We start from the raw sequence: 25,110 nt of genomic DNA, 5'->3' as shown, positions 1-25,110 counted from the left end.
AATAATTTAATATCAACAGAATAAATTAAAACTGTTTATACAGAAGTATATATATTTCAAAAAGGTATATAATTATAAAATACAAACTTCACTTGGAATTATATGATAAGTCTATCTTAGACAATTTTGTGTCACAATTAATATAACAATCCTTACATTTATAAAATCAATTTAAGTACACAAATAATGCTACTTTGGAGAGGCCTAGTCCAACAGTGGACATGGATTGAAACACTGAGGTAATTTATTGATTGACACAACCATGTTGGTTTAGTTTTCTAATAATTATTATAGAAACATTTCAAGCTAAACTACACAAAAATAATTTGCATTTGATATGTCTATTTCAAATGATAAGGAACAAGTTTTTTAAGGAAGTAATTTCTGGATTTACCAAGTGTATGTAGTGATGCAAACAAGTGATTGGTATCAATTGCTACACTATTCCTCATATTCTTAACTCATCACTCATGATTCCTAAAAAGCTAATTTAATGTCTTTAGTTTGTTTATGGTGTCTCAAATGAAGCTTAACAAAATTTATGTCTATAATTTGAATAAAGATTAATATCAGATAATTTCCCTACCATAATATATGTGTGCAAAACATCCAGTAAATTGCACTTTGAGATTAACACTTACAACTACAAAACATCACAGCCTTAACTATATTGCTATTCTAACAAGTGCATATTACAAACAATAACTGTTTGTTCTGATCAAATTTTGTATGAAATACACAATAGTCACTTTATTCTCATGGAAAAAACATCTAATTAGCTAAAAGAAGCTAATTCTCTGTGCCGTTTATTGACATAATATTCATATTTATATACTCAAAGCATATTTAGACTGTCTTTAGGCACTTGTGGCTATGTAACAAGGGTATGTTAAGCCCTATGAATACTGGGTATCATTTTGAATATTTTGCTTCTGTCTGAAAATGTTTACCATCCAAACAAGTAGCCACATAGACGCGAGTAGCATGTAGAGGCCGCTGATGGTGTAGTACTGGGAGGCTATTGGCAGCTTTAGTGTCTGGATTAGTACCAAAGTCAGGATGGACTGCAAACCAGTGCCTATGAGTGTATTGATGCCGAATATGAGGCCGAAGCAACTCTCGTCGCTCAGCTGACCGGCTATTTTGGCACTGAAATAAAGATGACTTACATAAATCTATGCCCTATTCGTGTAACGTAATTCTTATCACCGATTGGTCGAAATGTAAACGGCATCCGTGTTTAGTTCCGACCAGGTACTGTAGTAGTTTTTACGTGAAAGACGAGCATAAATCCTCACACATTATTACTGACTGGCTTACAGTTCGAGAGTCTAAGTTATATAATGAGTTGATGAGCATCTTACCTGCATAGTGTTATTGTGTAATGATACAGCATCCCCATGACTATGTAACCAGCATACGACACAAACACGTTGTTGAAGTATGTGCCAGCGAACACGGCGAGGCCCTGTACGGCGGCGACGGGGGCGGGCGCGCCCGCCGCCGCGTGGATGGAGGCGACGTAGGCCCCGCCCGCGCCTAGCAACGTCTGAATCGCTTCTACTGCGCCGTTGAATGCTACCTAAAAGATTATTAAGATTTAAATATTATTTCTAAATCCAAGCAAGCCTTGAACGAACTTTAAAAAAAAAAAAAATTGGTGCCTAGCGAAATATGTTAAAGAAAAAAGGACGTTAGAAATATACGTAGAGCAAAAACAGGATTAGGCTAGATTAATAAGTACAAGTTAAGACCTAAAACTCCCTTAGTATTAAATGGTATGACGCGAATTCTGCCCATTATTTTTGAATTTCTGATTTTGACCATTTACTTTTGCTGTTGACTGTACCTAGCGAGTTTTTAGAATGTCTTCCACGTCTTCACATCCTATTTACCTAAGAATGTATTTATTTACTTTCTACATAAGTTTTTTTCCAGCTGGGTTATTTGGCCCAACATATAAATATGATAAAGGATTGTAATAGTTTATTTTGATGATAAAAATGCATGCTCAAAGGTACATTTTCGCACATAAGCACCCAAACATTCCAAAACAGTTTATCCGTATTAAGATAATAATATTATAAGCGTGGAAATGTTTTATCTGGCACCGTATCATTGCACGTTCGAAGACAGACAAACATTGCACCAAGCTACAATTATCTCCAGATAAGCTTTGATGAGATTAAATAATGCTTGAGTGCGAGCCGTGAAACAAACCAAATGTGGCGTTTTATTGATATGATACTTAGACATCACAATTCAGAAATAGATAAGAATTTGTAATACTTGTCTATCTAAGTTATATATAAATACCTACCTAGATAGATGATAGATAGATAGAATATTCTTTATTGCACACCACATAAGTACAGGATTTTACATAAATAAATAGTCATGGTGCCACAATGGGCGGTCTTCTCGCTAAAAGCGATCTTTTACAGACAACCTTTGGATGGACTAGATTCTGAAGAAGCAACATTTGATTATCAACTTAAGAAGATAGAACTTAAGTTCATAGATACTCTTGACGAATATAACTAAAATGTCAAGTTTGTCGCTTCTTTTAAAGGAAACTAGATCAATTAGAGTCCATGATGCGATGATCGAATTATTCAAATGTATTAAAATGTCAAACAAACAACTCGCGTGTCGGAAAACGATTGCCATTTCCATACCTACATATAAAGATTCGATTGGCGCCAACACTTGAATTTTTTTTGTTACCTATGGGCTCTGACTGAGAGATACAACTTTCTTTTTTTAATTTGACTCACTGGCTGATTACTATTCTCCTGTATCTGCTTCCACAACAGCTGTATGTAGGTCTGCACTTGCACGAACAGCGCCAGGGTGACGGCGTACAGAGCTGACCACACTAACACCTTCGGCCGGGAGTACGCCGCCCGCGCGTGACGCAGGATCAACGTTGACGCTTCTTTTATATTAGAACCGAGTGACTGGAATAAATATAATTATATTATGTAGGTTTTCCTTCGAGTACCGAAAAACCGGTATAAAAATAATTGTATAAGGACGCTAGTTACAATTTAAATATATTAAGATAAGAATAAACGTATACAATAGCAATTACGTGCTTACTAAAGGCGTGCTGATTAATTAAAATATTTAAAACATTACCTCATTGGGTTGCAGCTGTTTGTCCGGCGAAGTACTTGACTCGCGGGTGTTGCGATGGAAGTAAATGCCGTACTGCACAGTTGGCAGCCCGAAAGCCCAAAAAGTCGCCAAGATCTGAGCTGAAATAAAGCATCATTTTTGTACAGTTCTTTAGAAAGTTTGAGTTGTGGAAGCAAGAGTGCGCATTACAGTTATGCATAGAGCTGTCTCGCTCTTATAGCAGTAACACCAACACAAATCCTGCTATCAGAACTTTAGTAAGGTCACTGAATTGTCTCATATATTCAAGCAGATAAATGCGTATTGTAGCTTTATACATTGAAAGTAAACTAAGTTGGCGAGTAATGCAGAAAGTAAGAAACGAACTAGAGTAAGTATTTACTAGGATACGAAAAATAAGAACTAATATGATGTGAAATATGCAACTGAGAGATTAAACAAGCAGTTTCATAGCAAAAGCAAGGAAGCAGAGTAATTAGATACTTATATCTATATTCACCTAAGTGAATGTTTAGTAGACACCTGTGAATGTGATGTAGTTGAGGTCCCTGTAGTTCATGAGGCCGAAGTAGGTGAGAAGCTGAGCGCTGAGACCGGACAGGAAGCGGCCGTTCAGGGCCGCGATGCGAGTGTACGATGATACCCGAGGGTACTTGTCTGATTCTACCTGGAAAATTAACAGGTTATCTGTTATCTATTAAAGTCTCTAATACTAGAGGGCCTAAGATCTTTTGAAGACTGCTTTACTAGAAAGCGCGGCGGTGCACGGTGCTCTGCACGGCATCTGCATCTTTTCAATAACGGGGATAGCCTTATTTTGAGAGATGGTAGGATGAGGAAGTTTTCGCTTTTGGACATTGTGAGTTTATATTTACCTAATTTCTATAGCTGATAAAAAAATACGTTCTTCTAAATTCTGTGTATTAATTCGACACACTCATGTTTTTGAGGAAAAGATTCTTGACAGGTTGAAGGTTAACGTGATAATTATGAAAAATGCATAAAAACTGGGGAAAATCCAAATTTTAACCCAAGAAAGATGAGTTGAATACTAAAAGGAGACAGAGATTAGAAGACTTAATTATATCTTGTTGAATTTTTTTGTAGGTAAATACTTACTTTAGCATAAATATAGGTATAGTAAGCGACTTCCGTAGCCATATACAAGCCGTAGAAGAACTGTGTTGTCTGCACCCATGCCAGACTTGAAGTCCATAGTAGTATGGCGTATACTGTGATACCGCTTAAGCCTGAAATAAAGCAAAAAAATATTTAATTTTTTAATGTATAAGAATATTTGACAAAAGGTGGTTCATATTAGACTTAACTAGGTAAATGTTCTGCGAATGCCATGTCTCAAAAACTCTGATTCCATTTTTAGTTTCATGCTATAATTTGTAGTGTTAGGTATAGGTAAATCTAAAAGACTTTAATGATTGAATTGCTCAAATAAATTAAAGAAACAAGTCAAAGACACGTGTCTTTTCGAAAACGAGTGTCATTGTCATACATTTTAGCGATGTTATCAGCGCAGAGCGCTAAAGTTTGTCAGTAATAGCAATAAATCTATTTGTCTCGATGCTGAGCACATCTCTTTCTCATTAACACAGCTTTCCTTATGCCATCGACTGCATATTTTTGTCATAACGACGTCAAAGCTATAATAAGAAGGCAACGTCTGACGCAAGACGACATCCGTCAGTGAAAGCTGGTGTGAGAATATTTTCCAAATACGCATTGATTGCATGTCACATCTTTAAGGAAGTGACAAGAGCATACAATACAGTAGCCAGTTTATACGTATCTATAGTATAGGTAGGTATAAAAGCCAGCAATTGTCCATTGATTTTGACCGGCCGTCGCGAATTATTACGACGTAACTATGAGTTGATTGTACTCTGCTTGGTTTTAATTACATTCATGTTTAAAACTATAGCTGTTAGTATTTTCTTGATAAGCATTATGGTTTATAATTTGTAATTATTAACGACGTCCGCACATACGTAATATCTTAATTACAAGTACACACTTTTATAAGGCTAAATAAATTGGCAAAGTTTCTTATTCATTAGTCATATGACCATCATTAATCATACATGTTCATATTTTTATTTACTCCTATAATGTACTGTGGGTATTAGAGGGTAATGATATTATGTATTTAAGTGAACCTTCTTAGTATTGCAACATAGTGTTCATTGTAAGCATGTTGACTAAGGTCAGTGCCTAAGTTATCAGCCCTAGCAACCTTGTATCATTTTGTTTACTTAACAATATATCTCTTAATGTAATAATGACCGCAAATCTTAATCTAAGATACAAGGAAAATGTATTATTAATTAGTAGACATATCAAAAGAAGATAAAAAAAAATACTTACCTGTTTGCTATTTATACTATGCTTAATGGTAATAGAGTCATATTTTTATTCAGCAAAAATGTATTGCTCTGAATTCAAATGTCTATTTAGATAAGTATTTTTTATAATAATGAGACCTTGTTAATTGTTAAAAACTATTTTTGGTATCATCATAATTCTTAATTAAAGAATCGGTCCAGACTTTGATTTATTTTAATCTCCTGCATTGCATTCAGCATTATTTTAACAAGATAATGAGATGTCAGTAAAAAATATTGCTCTTTTGATAAGATAAAACTGTTTACACAATTTAGGAAATTTATATAACTATATACTTTTTTATGTTTTGCATGATGCATTGTCAGTCATTTTTAGTTAATGTTTTCAAAATTACTGTGCAAAAATTAGATTTTGGAAAAAAAGTTAAGCTTTTAACATAAGTAAGAAAAAAATATATAATGCAACACAAGCTACTTGTCTCAAGCACATACCTAGATGATAAATGACTTAATATTTAATCCTTAATTGCATTTACATATTGTTACTCTGAGATTATGATGAGTTGGTAATCTTATCACATAATTATTATTGGATAAGTAGATATCATTGATACTTATCAGTCACCAATTAATAATTTGCATTGATATATCTGTATACAAATGTTAATATGTTCAAAGTGAGACTTAACTGTTTTCATACTTTCAAATTTTAATAATAATAAGATGCAATGACATTATCATGTTAATAAGTATAAAGTATTTATAATAAAAAAAGATAAATTCTATGACTTTGTATTCAGTACTGAGCATGTCAGTTTTAAGTATAATGACCTTTAAAAGTAAAAAAAACTTACCTGACAAAATTATAACAGGTTTAAACCTCAGGAAGTCAGTTATAAGGAACACTAGAACTAGCAGTGACAAGTAAGAGTATGTTCCTATAGGATACACATCTCTGTTCAGCTGTTCCTCAGAGATGTCCCACCACTCTCCGAGCAGGAACTCCGAGACGAAAGGCTCCGACGGCCGAATCTCACGCAGGAGACCAAAAGCGCACAAAATTAGCGTCACCCTAACCCAAGCCTGCATTTTTTAATGCTTGATTTATGTAATGAATGTCGGGAACAGTCTTCGCGTAGATTTGGCCTTGGCGATCGTCAACAGCCGTGTTAAGTGCTCACGTGTCGCGTGCCGACTGATGAGGCCGGTAGCGCCGCTCCCGCCTCGCTTGACACATGGTCCGCCAGCGGATTTATCTAGCATTATATGTTGAGCTAAATCATGTGTGGTTTTATACAACGAAAGTGTAGCGCGTAACCTTTTCGCTTCTGTCTTTATAAAAGGTCGGGATTTCGTAGCGTTTAGAAATGTTTTTTCTTTGCTAGAGTATTGTTAATTGTTATAACCGTTATAAAATAACAATTGCACAAACGATATTACTCTTTGGCTTGTAATTTCTTGTTTCGAATATTTCATTACTTTTTATGACATTTCTCAAACTCTCATGTTGCTGCTGAAGCAACCTTGCTTGACAGAACAGCTGATACAAATTGACAGTACTTATCGATTGGCAGAACAGAAAGCAAGAGAAACAAGACGAAAACAAAACAAAAATCACATGTTCTGACTATTATAATCCAGACTTTTAATTATTTTATTTGAAAAAGAAAACGATATTACATATTACACATCTAAGTATTACACTTATCAGTAACACATTAGAAACAAAAGAAAACCACAACATTGTCCAATGTCCACATATTAACCTGGATTAATAACACTGATTCCTTAAAGAAATTAGCTCGATTACTAATGATTTCGAAAATTAATCATTCCTTAAACAATGGAGGAAGACTCAAAAGCTTTAAGCTTCGACACAAAAGAGGCAAGGCGTCTAAATTATAATAAGTAATATTATTGCGTGCTCCGTTAGTTTTATCTATGGAAATAGTAAATTAAAATATCAATATAATAATAGCCTTGTATGTAAATGTTTTCACTACTTTATAAGTAACTTATTTGTTGCTTTATAAGTTGAGGTTCCTGTGAAGTGTAAAGATGGGTAAAGATATATAAATACGTTGCTGAACGAAGTCAAACAGCTGATTATGGGACACTTGACACTCTTGACAGGTGACAGTTGACACGTTTTTGTGTATATTATTTTATCAGTTCTTTTTACCATTTCTTATCAGTTTTAACAGAGAAAATATTAGTTTAGTACTGTATTTGTCCGTGTTGGGTGTGACATTGTATTCTGGAGCTTACAAATAATATTCAATAGTGGCCTTTCTAGTTATATACATATGAAGACGAAAAAAACAAAAATGGTTATGGGTAGTGAAAGAATAATCCTGAAATGCCGACACTGTTCCAAGGAGTTTAAGTACGATAGTGAAAGAAGGCGCCATGAACAGAGCCATTTCCCGGCGTTTCAATGCAAAGTCTGTAACAAAAACTTCAGTTTTGTGTAAGTTTCTTACATTTTTTGTTATCTCTAGCCTATTATAACGCAAATATTTATAATTAATTAATAGAGAGTGCGACGCAGAATATTAAAATGAAATAATTAATTTAAAGAGCAACAAGTAGTCTATATTGTCACTTATTCTCAAAGTATAAATTTTGTGCTTAGTACACATTATAGCAGACACCAAAAAATTTATAGGCAAAGAAAGTACACAATTTTCATGTAGGTCTGTTCAGGTGTTCACATAAGTGTTTACATACATAATTATTAATAAATATGTAACATGTAGTGTATTTAATTTAAAATTTGGTCTTTATTTATCTAATTTGGCTCTAAAATACATAGTAAGACTGAATGTGAGTTTTTAGTATTATTTTCCTGATAGTGCCCAACATATTTTCAGTTGTTTTAAAACAATATGGTACAGTACTTTTGTTTACAATATGTGTACAAAGGTTTATTACGTCTTTAATGTAAATATACATTCTTTTATTTACTTTTATGCTTATTCTTTTTGGAAAATTATGTGAATAGAAGGAAGTGTTGATAAAACACATGTTGTTATATAATTTGTGTTTTAGTTCTGCATTACGACGGCACGAGAAGCAACACGAAAGGACGGGCAGTGTACGATGTAGTGAGTGTGGAAGAGAGTTCCGGGACAACATACTTCTTAAGAGGCACACCAAATATGCTCATGGTGGTAAGTTGGTCTAGATATCAACAAAATTAACTTTATTTTTTGTAGTTGGTAACGAAAATAAGCATTGGATTGTTACAATAATACTCATAAATCATTTCAGGGTCATGTTTCTTATTTCTATATTCATTTAGACTATCCATCATGAAGAACTAAGAATATAATTAGTTATGCAATAAAATCTGACATGAGACTTATATTTCAATCTAGCCAGTATCAGCAATTGTGCATGCTACCAAAAGGTTAAAGTTCAGAATCACTTTAATAATAATGTTTATAACAAAATTCTACAGGCTGAAACATAAATATTAACAGTTCTCTCAATATTTGGTAACAATGTTATTCAATAGTTTCAAGTCACAAAATACTGTTGCATCATATACAAATGTGTTACAGCACATGATGTTGATTAGATTGGTGATGACTTGGTAATATTCAAGTGGAATTACTCAGGATCATGTACATATGGATGAGTGTTTATTTTTGTTCACAATGACTCAATTATCGCCATTCCGTCGTACCTAATGTTATTTATTTTACGTCATCTAGATATGAAAAAATGATAAGAATAAGCCTAACTCTTATGCTCGAGTTAGATCCTCGAAAGATTACGAAACTAAGCGCCACCTGGTATTTTTGTAATGTTTACGTCTAGAAGTGGTGCAAAAACTAGATTAACGAAATTTTTTAGGTCACGTTAAAGCAAATAAGTTCCTAAAGAATCCCCCAAAATTTTGTCTTGGCTTGTTCGATCTTGCTTGATTCGCCAACTTAGGCAACTTATTACCTCTTCATAACTTACTTAACATTGAGATTTTAAATATTTAGTCCCATGTCCTAGGGACTTACAGAAAATTAAATGTTCTACTTTCAGAATTCGTCTTACGTTAAACACGCATGTTGTCTTTAAAATCGAAACAAAATTTCTAGATTCTGTCTCTCTCTAGTCAGTCCCACATCGCTGAGGTTTGCGGTCACTGCAACACAATAAACAAACCCTTCATCTTTGATATTCGAAAGTAGTCCTTACCACCTAGTAGAATCTGGGGCTTTTCATCAACTCTTCTTGCTCTACGCCGTGTGTGTATCACGCGTCCACGACTTCAACAACAGTACTTTAAGACGTGGGCAACAAAGATATGGCTCCTTCCACTTAGTTCATTCAGCAGTCCATCAAATATCCTAAACAACCGTGTATATCCAGGCACCTACACGTGTAGTAAGTGCAGCGCCACGTTCAGCAGTGAGCCCGCGCTGAGCACGCACATGAAGACGCACAAGACGGAGTCCGAGCGCCGCTACCAGTGCAGCTTCACCGGCTGCTCCAAGAAGTTCAACTTCGCCCACCATCTGAAGCACCACGAGCTCACCCATACCAACACTAAACAGCATTACTGTAAAATTTGTAATAAAGGTAACATATTTTTAATACTAGTTAGTTGATTTTTCTTAAATGGTTTTAGAATTGTATGTCTTTAGAACTTATAGTTTTTGACTCGGTAATTGTGATCCCTCGTGTTAAGTATATTGTTGATTTTGCGTGGTCGATTACTTTTATGTGTAGGTATCTCTCGTAACCGAAATTAGTTTAAGTAGGATGTGTAACCAAAAAAACCTTGTATCTCTTAGTTCTTAAAGCTTACCACTACCTTTCAAAATACCCCCTACGCTTTGCAATGCGTTGTCTCGATTCCGAAGTTGCCCTGTCTTACTATCTTTTCGTGGTCCCTGTTCTGTAGACATCATCACACCCATCATACATAATGGTAAAAGTAGGTATTTAAATGTCTACATATAATCCGATAGATTAGTCCAAGGAGACATTTTTACAACTGTTAATGATAGAAATAGCTTGAATGTAGATAAATGACGTTTCCCCCGATAAGTCACATGACTGACACGTCACTTCGATTCATTTGTTTCAACGACGCGAGCGATCATTCATAAAAGCTTTAGGGATATCAATCGACTTTAGGATTTGTCATATATCTGTTAATAAGGCTCATAAAGGAGTTGTTTTCGCACATGTTACAACATCTCTTACCGGGGATGTACATAGACATATTGCGTCGCGGATGACCTTGGATAGTCGCTATGATATCAACATTAGCAATAATGTGCTATCTCCACAGATCGATAGTTATTGCTAGGTCATGTATAATAAAATCAGACAAAACACTTGTATTTACAGCGTTCTTGCCTACTCTTTTTTAAGTGACTGAAAAAATCAGAAAGTTGTATGTTTCACTGTATTTTTAACATGCTATTTGCTTTATACTTTTTGTAAAAAGTCATATTTACATGCAATAAAATATGAACAGTCTTCTTCGAAACCTGACTATATTTTTGGAACTATGCATTTTAGCAATTCCTCTATTTGTTTTCCAGGTTTCATCCAGTCGCATCATTTAAAGACTCATCTGAAGACGCACAATGCTGATTCGTCTCTATGCTGTACCTTCCCCGACTGCAACAAGAAATTCGCGACTGAGTTCGCCAAGAAGCGACACATGGCGAAACACCGTGAGTATAGCTACAAATACATACCTAGAATATAGTTTAGTGGCTGACGGCTAAACAACTAATCAATTGGTTAAGGGAAACAACCAGGATTAAAAATCCCTGGTAATCTGAAATTCCGAGGTTTAATTCATAATAATGCTCAATGATTCACAAGTAAGTATTCACAACCATATGAGGAAGGCCCAGGAAAGGCTCAGCAACGTTAGGTATGATATACAATGACTCATTAACACATGAGTATATTATCATCCTAATTAACCGCGAACCTTGCCCTCACGTATTAGGTGCCTGATAAGATTATCAGATTTCGAATACGTGAGGGTACTCGACTACCATTTTGTGTTCCAGACTAATAATAGCTTTTATCTCTAAATTGGTAACATTGTAAGCTTTAATAAATTAAAATGAGTTTGTTTGTAAATATTTACATTTGGGACTAAGTGACGTTTCTTTATGATTTTTTTAATTATATATTTGAACTGAGGGAAATACGTAAGTCGATGCACTGAATCAGATTTAGGAACTTTAAAAAATATTTTAGTTAATATTATTATTTGGTAAGCCTTTAGAGGAATTCTGTTGTTTAAGCTACTTTGCTCTCCAGTCCTCTATTATTTACTGTTTAGAAACCTTATAAATCTAATATAAATATGTCACTGACTTGACTTTGTTTGCGATCAGTACCTACATGTATCAGGAAAAATGTGACGGTTCGGTTCTGGTCCAGACGTTTCCTCTTTAGAAAGGTATTTAATCAAAAGATTTATTGAACAGAATTTTGAATCATTCTTTTATTTGAGCAGAGATGAATTATGTTTCCTCGATTAATGTATTTTATTATTGATGACTTTACTTGTATTGTTTCAGACCCTAAAACAGACAGCGGTATATCATCCGACTCAAATTCTACCTGTGACTTATCGTGTTTGGAAAGAGGTAATTGTTCATCCTATATTACAAAGTATTTTTAAAGTTACAATAGATATCAAATTTCCTCATTTTATTTTACAGAAACAATAATATGTTCATCGTGCAACTTTACAATACCAAAACCAGAATACGAGATGCACTTACAAAGTTGTATGGCAATTGTAAAAGAAGAGTACAACCCAGAACATCCTACGGTCAGTCCTCAAATCGACGGCATTCAAAGAACTACCACGGAGACACAAGAAAATGTTCTAAACTGCAAATCAGTTTTGGGCGGCTGTATCATGAGCGAGAAAGGCGAAACCTGTGTTTGCGTACAAATACCAAACACTGTCGACGAAGATTACGATTTCGACCCTATAGACAATGAACCTCTAAATCTGAACAAACTGGATAGTATGAACTCATGCAAAGGCTGTGACTGTTTCAACAGCAACGAAACAAACCCTCAGGTCCCACACATCGTGTACAAAACAGACGGTACAGTTAAAATAAAAGATACTTTCGATATCGATTTACCTTTCGAGATAGTGAAACGTGAACGTGCGAAAACGAAGTTCGTGCCATACAACAGCTGTAAGGCGATTCTAGGGAACTGTATAGTGAGTGGTAACGGGACTATAAGCGACGAGTGCCTGTGCGCCAAGATGGCGCTGGACGAGCAGGTGACCGCGCAGGAGATAGACGACATCACGCCGCGCCCCAACACCGGCCTGTGACTTGTAGCGCAAGTTGTTGTAGTTTGTAAGTGTAAGTTATATATCTTTGTTACTTAGTGTGTACTTAATAAATATTTTCTTATGTTATAGTTTTGGATGTTTTATTTTTTAATTCTTGTTTGAACTATTGTTTGCAGTATCCGTAAAAAGGGTAGAAAGATTATTTGGTGTATAAGGTAAAGGTAATGAAACCGCATAAGTAATTATTATTAACTTTATATTTATTTACAACATAATTCAATTATTTTACAAATCAACCATTTATACAAAATATTTATCTTAGTTAACAGTTCTAAATTAATTATTATTTTACAATCAGACCTCACTTCTGTGTAATATCACTAAGTTAATAAGTACGAACGGAATGTAGTACATCTGCGAGTTATCACATACGGCATGGCAGACAATCACAAGACTATATAACGAGCGCCGCCCCGACCGCGGCTTCCTAACGCTCACGACTCTGTTTCCAAACTCGATATAACGTCCGATTCAGGAGTAATTTAATTATAATAATAATATACATTTAGCTATGGTAACAATTACAAAATAGGACTGTCAGGTAATCTAAGTTCGAGGGCGTAATATTACAAGTTCCGACGTTTTGTTCGTGTACCTTCGCATGGACCGCGCAAACCTCTTAAAATACATACGTTTTACCAGTTATTTATACAATTTTGCGCAATCCATATATTTTTATATAGATAAAGCAATAAATAAATCTAAATCTTTCAAGACGATGACTCTTTTCTAGTTTGACTAGTCTAATGAATAAAATGTTCACATTACAGGACAATACAATACAAAAAAAATAGGTACCGTGTAAGTTTCTGTGACCGAAACCACGTGAATTGAATTAATTAATTAAAATAATAATATTGCATTTACATTGGTATAAAATAGTCTGTTCAGAATAATTTGATCGACAGTGTCCACTGAATCACAGGAAATGAAATAACAACGTATAAAACTAATTGTGTGTGTGTAAATTATAATTGAGCGGGATACTACGCTTCATTATTAATAACTGAATCGAATCTGGTAGCATCTAATGTCCTTTTATCACTTTTTGGCAAATCACTTATGTCATTGTTGTCTTCAATGTTTTCGCTTTTTTGTTCGAGTTGATCTTCATTGTCTTCTACTATGGGTACAACACTGAGAAATCCATTGTCCATGATGTTCCCTGGTACTACCTCCGTGGTCATGGCACTGGCTGGCTCGCCATCTAATTTGTTGCTGCTAGTTGTTGTCGATACCTCCCTACTCGTGACCAAATCATCGGTGTCCATCAAAAACGTGGAGATGGGTAACGCGGGCGCGGGCTTTTCGTTGGAGGACATCATCCGAGAGTTTTCACTAGGTTTGTCTAGTGTTTGCATGGAGTCGGTGACAGTTTTGTTGGCTTCAGTTTTATTATTTGGCGAGTTTACGTTCATGAGCAACTCATTGAATGACGTATCATCTTCTGTGGTAGCCATTACAGTTTCCTCTGGCTTCTTGATGTCCTCGTCCTTCGCTAGCACGGCTAAGGTGTCTTTGTTCGATGATGTTTGTGTTTCAGTTGTTAGCGCATGCTCCTCCGCGTTTTCATTTTGTGTCTCAGTTAAGTTGGTAGGTTCGAGATCATGGCCTTCTTGAAGTTTCTTCACTAAACTCTTGTTATTCTCAACTTCTGGTAAAAATGGGTTCATTTCTGTTTCATGGTCGTCGTATTCAGCTGATTGTGTACTAGTGGATTTTAATGTTGCCGTGTTATTACCGTCATGACTAGATATTTCGTATATAGTTACGTTTAAGTTACTCGATTGTGTAGAGTTTAGAGTAGATTGGTTTGAAAGGTCAGAGTTGGTAGGCTCAGCGTTCGTCACATTTTCTGTGTTTGTGGGTGCCACAGTGGTTGCTGCCGTTGTACTGGGCATATTTATTTCTTCAATTTTAACATTGGTCGGCGTGGTTGCGACTGGCTGTTCCATTGGTTTAGGCAATTCCTTGACGGTTAAATCTTTATCGGCATCTAAGTCTTCCCAAACTGGTGCTGGTTCTGTATCCATAGTTGGTACGGTTTCGGTCTCAGGAGCTAATGTCGTGGTTTCTGTTCGTGTTTCGTTATGAACAGGTAAGTTTATTTCCATGGTTTTCGGGGTCTGTTCGGCCACTTTATAAATATATTCACTCACAGTAGTTGTTTCGACAGGGGCTGGAGATGCGTTCGTGGTACCAATAGCTTCTGTGGTCGTTTTTGATTCATTTCCATTTTCAACAACTACAGTTGTAACCATTTCTTTCGGTGTTTCCGTGGTGATTTCTTTGTTTACTCTTTTGAATCGACTGTCTTCGTTATCGTAGTCATGGACCATACCGTACAATGGTTCATCTTGATCCTGTTTCATTGAGCCGCTACCCCCCATATTGTTTAAGTAATCTGGTTCAAAATCATCTTTGACAAGACCACGATTCATTATTTCATCCATTTTGTTTGAGGAAGATTCTGTTGTTTCGTGTTTTTCCATTTTGTTCATAGCTTCGTCGTAGTTAACTTCAGTTACAGGTTCAGACAGCCAATCGGAGTCGGTGGTACTGCCGGTAGTGTCACCCATAGGCTCATTATCCTCTGTGGTGTCTTCTATTACTGGCAACTTGCCTTGGCTGTGTTGTGTATGAGATTGGTTTTCGATAGATTTAGATGAACGATTATAAAGGGAGTTAATAGCATCAAAAGTAATATCCATGCCTTCTTCGGGTTCGTGATCGGTCGAGGTTTCGTTAGTTTCTACGCGAGGTTTGTTCTCTAAAACTTCCATCAATTTATCTTCATCGGAATCATGATAATGTTTTCTGATAGAGAATTGTTGTACAGTTTCAGTTTCTACAGTTGTTGTTTCAAATGATTCCGTTTTATTACTTTGAATAGACTTGGCTTCTTCGAGGATTGAAGTTATCAGAGGTCCCTTTTTAACCTCTGGTTCGTCTTCTTCAGTTTCACTGTCGCTCATATCGGAGTCAGATTTGGCGTTTTCCGTAGTATGCCCCTCGCTTGTCATGGCTGTAGTCGTTTCCATTTTGAAATCTTCGGGTTTCTCGTCACTGGCAGCCAAATCTGAAGACGGCATTTTTTCGTCATCTACTTTTGGTGACATTTCATTTTCTGTTGTCACACCGCTTTTCGTAATTGATTCTATCAGTTCATCTACATTTGTGGTTTTAGGACTTGCAGATGTGGTTGTTTCAAACAAGAAATCATCATCAAACGATTTGAATGACCTTTGTTCTGATTCGTGCATGATTTTGTTAAGATTGTTATTTAACAAATCTTCAAATTCAGTGTGATTTTGGTTATCCTTCTCATGCAATTTTTCATCGCTTTGAGATTGATGTTCGAGCCAGTCAGTTACTTCTGATTCATTCTTTTGTGTAGCCGGTTGTTCAGCTGGGAGATTGCTGAAAATTGAAATAATCTCGGGTTTGGGTTCGTATGAGGGTTCATTTATAAGATTCGGTTCAGATATGGAGATTCTCATTGTTGTGGTCTCAGATTCTGTTTCTTCGTTAGGTTTGTATAAGAATTTACCTTCGTTAGTATACAGTATTAATTTTTCTTCTGAATTACCAGCTTGATCTGCATGATGCTCATTTTCGGAATTGGTTTCGGTCGTGGTAGTTGTTGGTTTAGTAGATTCCGTCACTGCCTCAGCATCGTTATCTTGTTCAGAACCATGTTCGTTTTCGGTTTCCGAATCAGAATCGGTTGTTGTAGATTTTTCAGTGGTCTGAGAGGGTTCTGGTTCGGCCTGGGGTTCGGGTGTTGGCTCAGGCTCTACAGTGGGCTGTGGTTCGTGTTGATGGTCTTCATGCATGAAGGCCGAATTTAATCCAACATGTGCTGCCGATTGTGTAGTGGTTACTGGTTCAGGCTCCGGCTCAGATTTGGGTTCTGGTGTGGCTTCGGGTTCAGCTTTAGGCTCAGGCTCTGGTTCCGACTTAGGTTCAGGTTCTGGTTCTGGCTCAGGTTCGGACTTTGGCTCTGGTTCCGGTTCGGCGGTTGGTTCTGGCTCCGATTTTGGTTCCGGTTCTGGTTCAGGTTCTGATTTAGGCTCTGGCTCGGGTTCAGCCTGTGGTTCTGGCTCAGCTGTCGGTTCAGGCACGGGGTGCTCCGGGGCTTGCTCTAGTTCAGTTTCAGATTTTGGTTCAGGAGTTGGTTCAGGAGCAGGGATGTCTTCACTCGAGTCAGGTTTAGGCTCATGTTCTGGTTTGTCGGTCGGATGGCCGAATATGTGAGAAAAGTTGACATCGGGTTCGCTTTCAGTAGTTGTTTCGGGCATTCTGTGATGTGTCTCTTTCCAGTCGAAATTGTTTTCAGACTGTTGAGCCGGTTCAGGAACAGGTTTTTGTTCGGATGGCATCTGAGTAGTCGATGGGTTGTTAACAGTGAGGACCGTGAAGTCTCGTGTTCTAGCATCGTCTTCGCTTCTTTGGATCGTTTCGGCATCTAATAAGGACATGCATCTTTTCTGGTTGGCCATGTCCAGTATTTGACCAGGTGGGCACGTGCAAGTGAATTCGAGGTTCATTTCATCGAACTCACAGTCGTGTTCACAGCCATTCTTGTTTATCTGGCAGATATCGAGGACCGGTCTGGTGGTGAGCTTGTCTTCAGCGATGTGGTAAACGTTGATCATTCTGTTGTTGGTGGCGAGGTATTCGTCGAGTTTCGCTCCCAGTTTGTTGGAGTTCAGTAAATCTTCTGTTGGTTCCGTGCTCGTTTTTGGTTTCCAGTGGATTCTGTAAGTGACGATGACCGAGCCTTTCCTGGAAATGGTAAAATCGGCGTTAGATTTAACATAAAAAGTATTTCATTGATTGGAATTATACCAGGGGGTTTTGCATAGTGTAGAATAGTGTCTTTTGTTAACAGAGAAGAATTGAACGTTAATAATAATCTATACACGTAGGTACCTTAGCTGTATAATTTCAATGGTGATTTCGTTATCTTCCTGGCTGGCCCTGTCGAAGAGCGCTCGTTTCAAGCCATCGGAGAAGGTGTTCACGAACTCTCTGTATTCGTTGCTCTCGGGGTCTTGAAGCTCGGCTGTGAACTCTTCGTTGTCAACCTTCAACTCGCCTTCCACGGTTCTCGGTACTGCAGATAAAAATTCAGTTATTACTTTTAGAACGTAGGACAAAATATCGTAGGTGTTTTTTATTACTTCATTTATTTTTTGCTTTAACTAATGCTAATAAATTAAAATTGACAAGTGAGTTTCTGTTATTTAAACTCGATACCTAAGGAATTGTAAAAGTAGATGAACGTATGAATTTTCAAGAAAGAGGTACAGAATTGGGCAGTACGTAGACTAGTCTTAAACTGCTATACATGTTATTATGCATTAGATCAATGGGCATTACTTGATATAATACTAGTGTATGAAAGATTGTACCGCATACACCGACACTAAGGTGCGAATGGCCATTACGCCGATGAACTGTAAGAGTCTATTGCTACTCGCTCAAAGATTCCACCGCCTTAGATAATAATGGGGTACATACCATACATAGTAGAGTCGCCGATTTCATCAGAGTTGATGTTGGGCTCGTGGCCCTCATCGCTCTGTGGTTCAGGTCCGTGTTGCAGCGTCGGCTCCGAGGTGTGGTCGTGGTCGGGGCTGTGCTCGTGGTTGCTGTGGTCGTGCTCGTGCTCGTGGTCATGGTCGTGGTTGTGGTCGTGGTCGTGGTGGACGTGCCCGATGCCGCCCAACGCCCGCGCTGAGCTGACCGATGTGTTGTATTGTTCCAGTGGTGTAGGCGAGTTTGTGAAGAGGACGCCGGCTGTAATGGAAATAGTTTTAAATTTGTGTTGTTTGTTCTTTTGGATTGCGCACTAAGATTTGTAAAATATTTTGGTTATTCATTTTTAAGCCAGCAATAGCGTGATCTTCATCGATCGACATCTACTCAGCGTTTTGTCAGTGAATATTTTCACAATCAGATATCTTTAAATAAAACATTTTTTTTCATGATACTTCCAAAGACTAGATAGAAGTAGTAGTAAGTCTTACTGGCTGCTAAGACGATGATAGCGACAATGGCAGCGACGACAAGCCCCAGTAGGGTCCAGCAGAGAGGGCGCTTGCAGCTTCCCTTCTCGCCGCGCTTGTCCGCCGTCACGTATAATTTCTCTCCTCTGCAAACAAATAACATCTTTATTAGTATTATATTATAAGTCTTAAAAATGCTTGGAAAGTGGGGTAAATACATATTTTCGCGTGAATCCTCTTTGGGTACAAGGAAACTAGAAACAAAAAAAAATATCACCACGTAAATAAGTTTTCCAGTCGCCATTGAGCAGTAAACACGATTTTTTACCATGATTCGTCCATAAACTCAGTATGATGATTCAAAAAAGGTTTGGCGAAATAATATACTAATAAGTTTACAAGTGAGTTTGTGATGTAAAAGAAAATAAAAGAAAAAAATGTAGGTAGGAGAACAATGAATATAAAATACAAAAAGTCTTTATTTTACCGATTACTAGATTTCTTCTAAGTGTATTTGGCACTAAATTATCACTACAAATGAAATAATAAAGATGATTAGCAACATTAAAAACCAATTATTCAGTAGTTGTTACTTCTACCTTCTTTATCCCGACCGATGGCGATTTTATCACACTTATATATCAAAAATTAAAGCAATTTAAAACAAAAGCATCTTGAACAATGCAAAAACACGGTTTAATTATCTCATTACAAAATAGATTGCGTAATTACACGGTGAACAAATTCACGCAAATTTCTCACGAGGTTAAGTTTCAAACGTGCTGATTCATTTGCACTGGGTTTGCTTAAAATTGATTATACGTACGCTTCGACATCTTGCTGGCCGTCTTCCGAAGTTAATAACCTTTCTGTGGGATTTTCCGAAATTTCCATTGCCACGTGTGTATCAAACAGAAAACAGAAAACAGAAAACGAATGAGACTCTGTGACGGTTTGCAGAATATTTTTAATATTTTGTGATCTACCTACTTATTATTCATAATAATTATTAAGGCGGATTGCAAGTCAGTTTGTTAGTATCTTGAAATAATGTAGTAAGACTAACTAAGATTTGTATAAGTAAGGAGGGATTCAATTTTGGAACGGTACCTATTATGTTTTTTTTTAAGCTGATAGACATCCACTTACATATTCAGTTTTTAAATTAAACATTTATGATAAAAAACTGCAATAATCACTGTTAAAAAAAGTGAAAACGCAGAATAATGGTTAGTTACGAATATTAATTTTAATATTTCGCACCTGTATAACTATCGTGTTGATTTTTGATTAGGTACTATCAATAAGATTACGATCTACATGAGAATACAATAAACGCATTTCCTTATGAATAGCAGTTTATGTTAATTAAATAAAAATGACAAGTTTTTCCATAATAATTAAACTACATTTAATTAATAACATAAAATTGCAGTTTATCATTTAAAATAATCGACGGCAAAAGATCGGTGTCAAATACCATAGACAAAAAATACAATGACGTTGTCGTGGCTTTAACATCTTGTGCCACCCAAGTCTAATTTCAGATGCACCTATGCAAATACATGTCATACTTACTTATAAAAACTTTAAGTTATGTAAAGGTTGGAAGCCAAGTGTCAGGGCGTATCGCATTCCACACATATTATGAGATTGGTTGGCTTAATCGAAAATTAAATAGTTAACATACTGACTTAAAGTGGGCAGAATGGAAGTTCCTTTGCCTAACCGTGAGAAAAATCTCGTTAATATTATTAAGTTCGTTTTTGTAGGAATCTTATGTACATCCTGTGCTATTTATCTGCATGAAAGAAGACCATTTAAATTATTGCTCGCGTATTTAAAGGGTGAACCGTAAATAAATTTTATATCCTCTGTTTTTCATGGACTTCAATTTTTTACCCGCTATTTTTTTTTGGAACTGTCAAATTCATATTTTTTTTCTCATTTTGGAAAGAGGTTATTCTTGTCTGTTTGTGACGATAGAGGAAGATGTTGAGTTGTATGTTACTTCTCAACATCTTCTTGTTCTGGGCAAATTCTATCATCAATAAAAAAAAAACGAAAAATGCTGTCAAACGAAGTGGGCGTTACCTAAGCTAGTGCCAAATTTTACTGAAGACAGTTAAGAGAGATATTTATATTTGTATTATATATAGGTATCGGTGTATACCTAATTTTAACCATTTTAAAGTGTGCATATTTAACTCAGTTTTAGTTTATTATGTGATTATAGCACTTATAGCTAGAGTATGCGGGAGTTCTTACATGAGATAGAATTCTCAATATATGCAAGCATAAATAGACAGGTGGGTGCTAGCCAGTCTAAGCACAACAAGTTTCTTGTGATTACATTATGTAAGCAGCTGGTGTTGGTTTCTTATTATTTTTTGTATTTTGAGATTATTGGTCAGTGATTTGATACATAAGCTGAGAATAATAAAATAAATAAAGTCTCGCCTTGCTCTATACCTTAAACTGCATACTCAGAGTACAGTAATCGTTATGATAAAATGCTCATTTTGTATAGGTATCGTTTCAGTAAACTAACTACAACTTCGGGACTATTATTCATGTTTCGCATATTCCAAATTGCCTCTCTTCATGTCGTTGCGAATGCAGCTGAACGCGTGAGTTGTAAGACTAGGCGCACGCCATAGACATGTTATAGAACAGTGAGACATGTTATTATAACTCCGGTGGTCGCGCGAGGTGAGCGCGGTCGGCGGGTCGTCGCCCTGCGCTTTGTTCCCTCGCCCCCCCCACCCCGCCTGCCGGAACAATCCCAGTCCTGCGGACTCCGGCCACAAGTGCCCGCTCACCTTATACCCCAGTGTTCGACGCGAGAACTCCGCAAAACCATTCAAGAACCAATGATGTGACCGCAAACGAAAATCTGCACATGAATGACAAAACGGATGCGAGTCATGCAAGTATAAGTATTAGTATTAACAACACGCCGGGGAATCTATGTTAGTCTTGGGTACACGATTTGTCATTTACAAGCTAATGTTCTAGACATCCTGTGGTAATGAATATTTTTAAACTGGCTGATCCTGCGGCTTCTAATTATACGTGCTCAATCATTTGGATGTAGTATGAAGTTAGAAAAGGTAAAAAAGTTTAAAGCCTAAGATCATTAAGGATCCTGTGGCGAAGAAAGATGGTTTTAAATTGCCATGTAGGTTTAATGGACTATTATTTACTGTAATTTATAAATACTAAGAACGTACTGAACGTAAGTAGCCTCACTCAGGACTAATGTATTCATGCTTTCGAAGATTGGTTATTACATAAAGTTACTAAACACAAACCTACGGGTTATAAAGCTTATAACCCGTAGGTACCTTTCAACTATGTCAATCAACAAGTACCTAACAACTACCTCTAATCGAGAGGTAAACTTCTTAAAAAGTCTATTAAGGTCGTTCTAAATCCGCACAGGCTTACCAAGGATTGCGTAACGAAGTTTAACTGGATTTTAAACAGCAATTAGTTAGCAAAACCCATAGAAATCTAAATAACAAGGTAATAGAAGTGCCAACGCCGCGTGACCTTGTCGCCACACTGGTGTCTTGGACGACACCAGCGCGCGAACTTACGCTCAGTCGCTCGCGGAACGTCGTCACAGCAAGAACCACTAAAAATGGTGTTTTGCGGCGTTTCTCAGGCTGGAAATTCATCTGCATCGTGTAATAACATAAATAAATAGATAACATTTTATCGGTAAGTAAATTATTGCAGTAATATTGATGTTATTGCAAAATTAAATTTCAAAACATAACCTTCATTATAAACCATATTTATATCGCACCATCCTGCAACAATTGCATTCTTTACTAATCATTGCCTCTGCAGTAAGTGACTTACAGAAATGCACCGTTGTAAAAAGAGAAATGTATAACGAAAAATAATATTTATCAATGCGATCGTATTTGTAGTGGTACGGCCGCACAAAACTGTCGGAAATAGTGATGTGGTTAAGTGCGGACAAATTATCCAAAATTAACATTGTATACGAAAAGTAACAATTTTAATAGTCGTTTGTTTTTGTGAACATATTATTGAATATATTTTTATTTCAGAATCCCGCAGGTTGCAAATAAATACAAAAGACAAGTGGATGACTACCACGGGTAAACGATATTGGTACCCTACAACTTAGGCCGAATATACACTATGAAATTAGTTGCATGCTTGATAACTTGCCGCCCGCCGCCGCCCGCGCCCCTCTCCATTTTACGGCTCGGACCGCGCTCGCAACTGAATGTTTCAAAAAGTACGCCTTGCGCTATAGCATAGCATTGAATAAAAATTGCAATTTAAACTTATCCAAATCTCATAAATACCTATTTTTTTATTATGAACGTTTACTAGTCATTCGATACATGAACTGGGCTGCTTTTGTAAGACGACTAAAAAGTCACCGTATATACCAAACCTACCTAGGTACCAAGTATTTCTTAATAATATTTTTTTTTGTCAACCGACAATTAGCGAATTTTTTTTTGTAAGTGGGTACTGTATATTATAATGTAAACCATAGAAGAATACAACAAAAAACATTGTCACTCATAATTTCGTCTTTCATTATATTTCGGATCCGTAGTCAATCCCTAGTGTAGTTTACGTAATCACTACAACTAATGCAAAAAAATGCAATGACTGTGTGAGTTAGTAAATCCATACAACGACAAAGTCAACCTTATTGGATTAGACGTACGGCCTAGTATTGTTTGCTTGGTCTTCTCGATGTTAATGTTTGCGTGATTGCGTAGTTATTTGCTGTGAATGTGTTGAAGCCCCGCCCACCGGCGACATGCGTTTCGATAGATCGCCGCGGTGTATGCCATTTCTATTACCTTGTTATTTAGATTTCTATGGCAAAACCCGTTTTGTCTCAGCCTCAGCCGAAATGCCGTCAACAGCACTGACCCACATTCGGCGCGTGTGTGATCATGATCAATGCTCAATCGGAGCACGAGCCATTGAGCAAGCCACTGTCTATTCAAATCATGAATGAGCTCAAATATCAGTGTGTCACATGATATTACACAACCCGGGAGAAAAGTGCAGGTATTGTGCGTTAGTGTAACTTAAAAAAAGTTTTTTTTCGTGAAAACCAACAAACTAACACAGTTTTGTTATCGCTTTAAAAACTGCGAAAAACAAAATCTGCAAGACTCGACTTTTACGCTGCAATTGAAACGAAATATGACTAATTCGCAGTACTACTTATTGACCTCATGACTTGGAGACAAAAAACAAATGAAAATGCTCGTAGTAATCGTAATATTAGCCGATCAACATAATACGTATTTACTACATATCTAGTCACACGTTAGCTTCAAGTGTGAGGAATAACAGTGAAGAAAGCAGTGCAACAGTTAGGCCATTTAATGTGTCTTGTCCTTTCAACTCGGCCAAGTGTTGTGTTATGTAGACGAGTCTATGTCTATGAACCGGTAATACAATAATAAGTATTGTTCTTAACAGTGCCAGCGCATCTCATTTAAGTACCGTTTTACTTGGGAAAAGGGCGAGGAAAATTGCAAATGAAGTACAAGTTGGTTCACTGAGTTTACCGTTCACCGTTAAATTTTGTTTCGTTTCTATTTGTTTAAGTAAGACGTTATGAATAATAATAGAATTGTTTTCAGTGTAGCCATTTTTAAATACTCGTCTTTAAACTAGATGGCGCTAGTCGTTTTGTATTCTTATTGAAATTTAGTTTTTAAAGTATGTAAACAAAACAAGTTTAGTTTCTAGGTATGGATATTCGTACGTCTTTATTTTGCTTGAGTAGTTAAATTTAGTATTTTAATAGCTTTTTTATTTATGTTATGTATTAATCAAATGTAAATTAAGTTGGTATGAGCAGAAACTAATGCTGTTTACGTTTGCCTTTGTAGATATTAAAAGCGACAGCCTAAACTTCTTCATAACAATATTTTAATTCCACTATTATATATATTCGTATAAAAATACCAACTTACCTTATGTGTATGCACGTGTCGTAAGTCCAACACATTTTATACCGAGTCAGCTTAAACTCATAAAATGACAATAATTGATCATTAATTACGACTGATACACATGCACACAAGGACACAACTGAAGTCGACTTGCGGGGAGCTTATGCAAAAGTGTTATGTTGACGAAAATACTCATGTTACAAATAGGTAGATTAAAGTAATATCAAATATCTTGCACGATGTGTTTAAATAGATCCATT

The 25,110-nt window shown here is 36.4% G+C and overlaps 3 protein-coding genes across 5 annotated transcripts in view; 1 reads left to right on the top strand and 2 right to left on the bottom strand.

Annotated features, from left to right (window-relative positions):
* Window positions 1–95: 95 nt before the first annotated feature.
* On the bottom strand, window positions 96–7,340 carry LOC113492906 (thiamine transporter 1-like). Its single transcript, XM_026870629.1, has 7 exons — window positions 6,353–7,340; window positions 4,261–4,391; window positions 3,664–3,808; window positions 3,142–3,260; window positions 2,778–2,960; window positions 1,365–1,582; window positions 96–1,149 (listed from the first exon to the last, which is right to left on the bottom strand). The coding sequence occupies exons 1-7, from the start codon at window positions 6,585–6,587 to the stop codon at window positions 897–899; spliced, it is 1,284 nt and encodes a 427-aa protein (XP_026726430.1). The 5' UTR covers window positions 6,588–7,340; the 3' UTR covers window positions 96–896.
* A 277-nt stretch (window positions 7,341–7,617) lies between these two features.
* On the top strand, window positions 7,618–12,929 carry LOC113492905 (zinc finger protein 14-like). Its single transcript, XM_026870628.1, has 6 exons — window positions 7,618–7,968; window positions 8,550–8,671; window positions 9,873–10,082; window positions 11,057–11,191; window positions 12,059–12,127; window positions 12,203–12,929. Exons 1-6 carry the CDS (start codon window positions 7,805–7,807, stop codon window positions 12,838–12,840), a joined length of 1,338 nt encoding a protein of 445 aa, XP_026726429.1. The 5' UTR covers window positions 7,618–7,804; the 3' UTR covers window positions 12,841–12,929.
* Window positions 12,930–13,080: 151 nt separating this feature from the next.
* LOC113492900 (flocculation protein FLO11-like) overlaps window positions 13,081–25,110 on the bottom strand; it is a 61,718-nt gene continuing 49,688 nt past the window's right edge. For 2 of the 3 annotated variants that reach the window (XM_026870617.1, XM_026870618.1), the window contains 4 exons: window positions 18,897–19,021; window positions 18,388–18,666; window positions 17,797–17,980; window positions 13,081–17,649 (listed from right to left, as the gene is read on the bottom strand). In XM_026870617.1, the coding sequence (XP_026726418.1) occupies window positions 13,848–17,649; window positions 17,797–17,980; window positions 18,388–18,666; window positions 18,897–19,021 (4,390 nt within the window). In that variant the 3' untranslated portion in view covers window positions 13,081–13,847. Of the gene's footprint in view, window positions 17,650–17,796; window positions 17,981–18,387; window positions 18,667–18,896; window positions 19,022–19,701; window positions 19,812–25,110 lie in introns of those variants that run through there. The other variant, XM_026870619.1, reaches the window with a different exon arrangement.

The sequence above is a fragment of the Trichoplusia ni genome, chromosome 4, assembly GCF_003590095.1.
Source record: "Trichoplusia ni isolate ovarian cell line Hi5 chromosome 4, tn1, whole genome shotgun sequence".
Taxonomy (NCBI): domain Eukaryota; kingdom Metazoa; phylum Arthropoda; class Insecta; order Lepidoptera; family Noctuidae; genus Trichoplusia; species Trichoplusia ni.
Note: the sequence above shows the minus strand (reverse complement) of the source record. Positions and strands in the feature narration are given on the sequence as shown.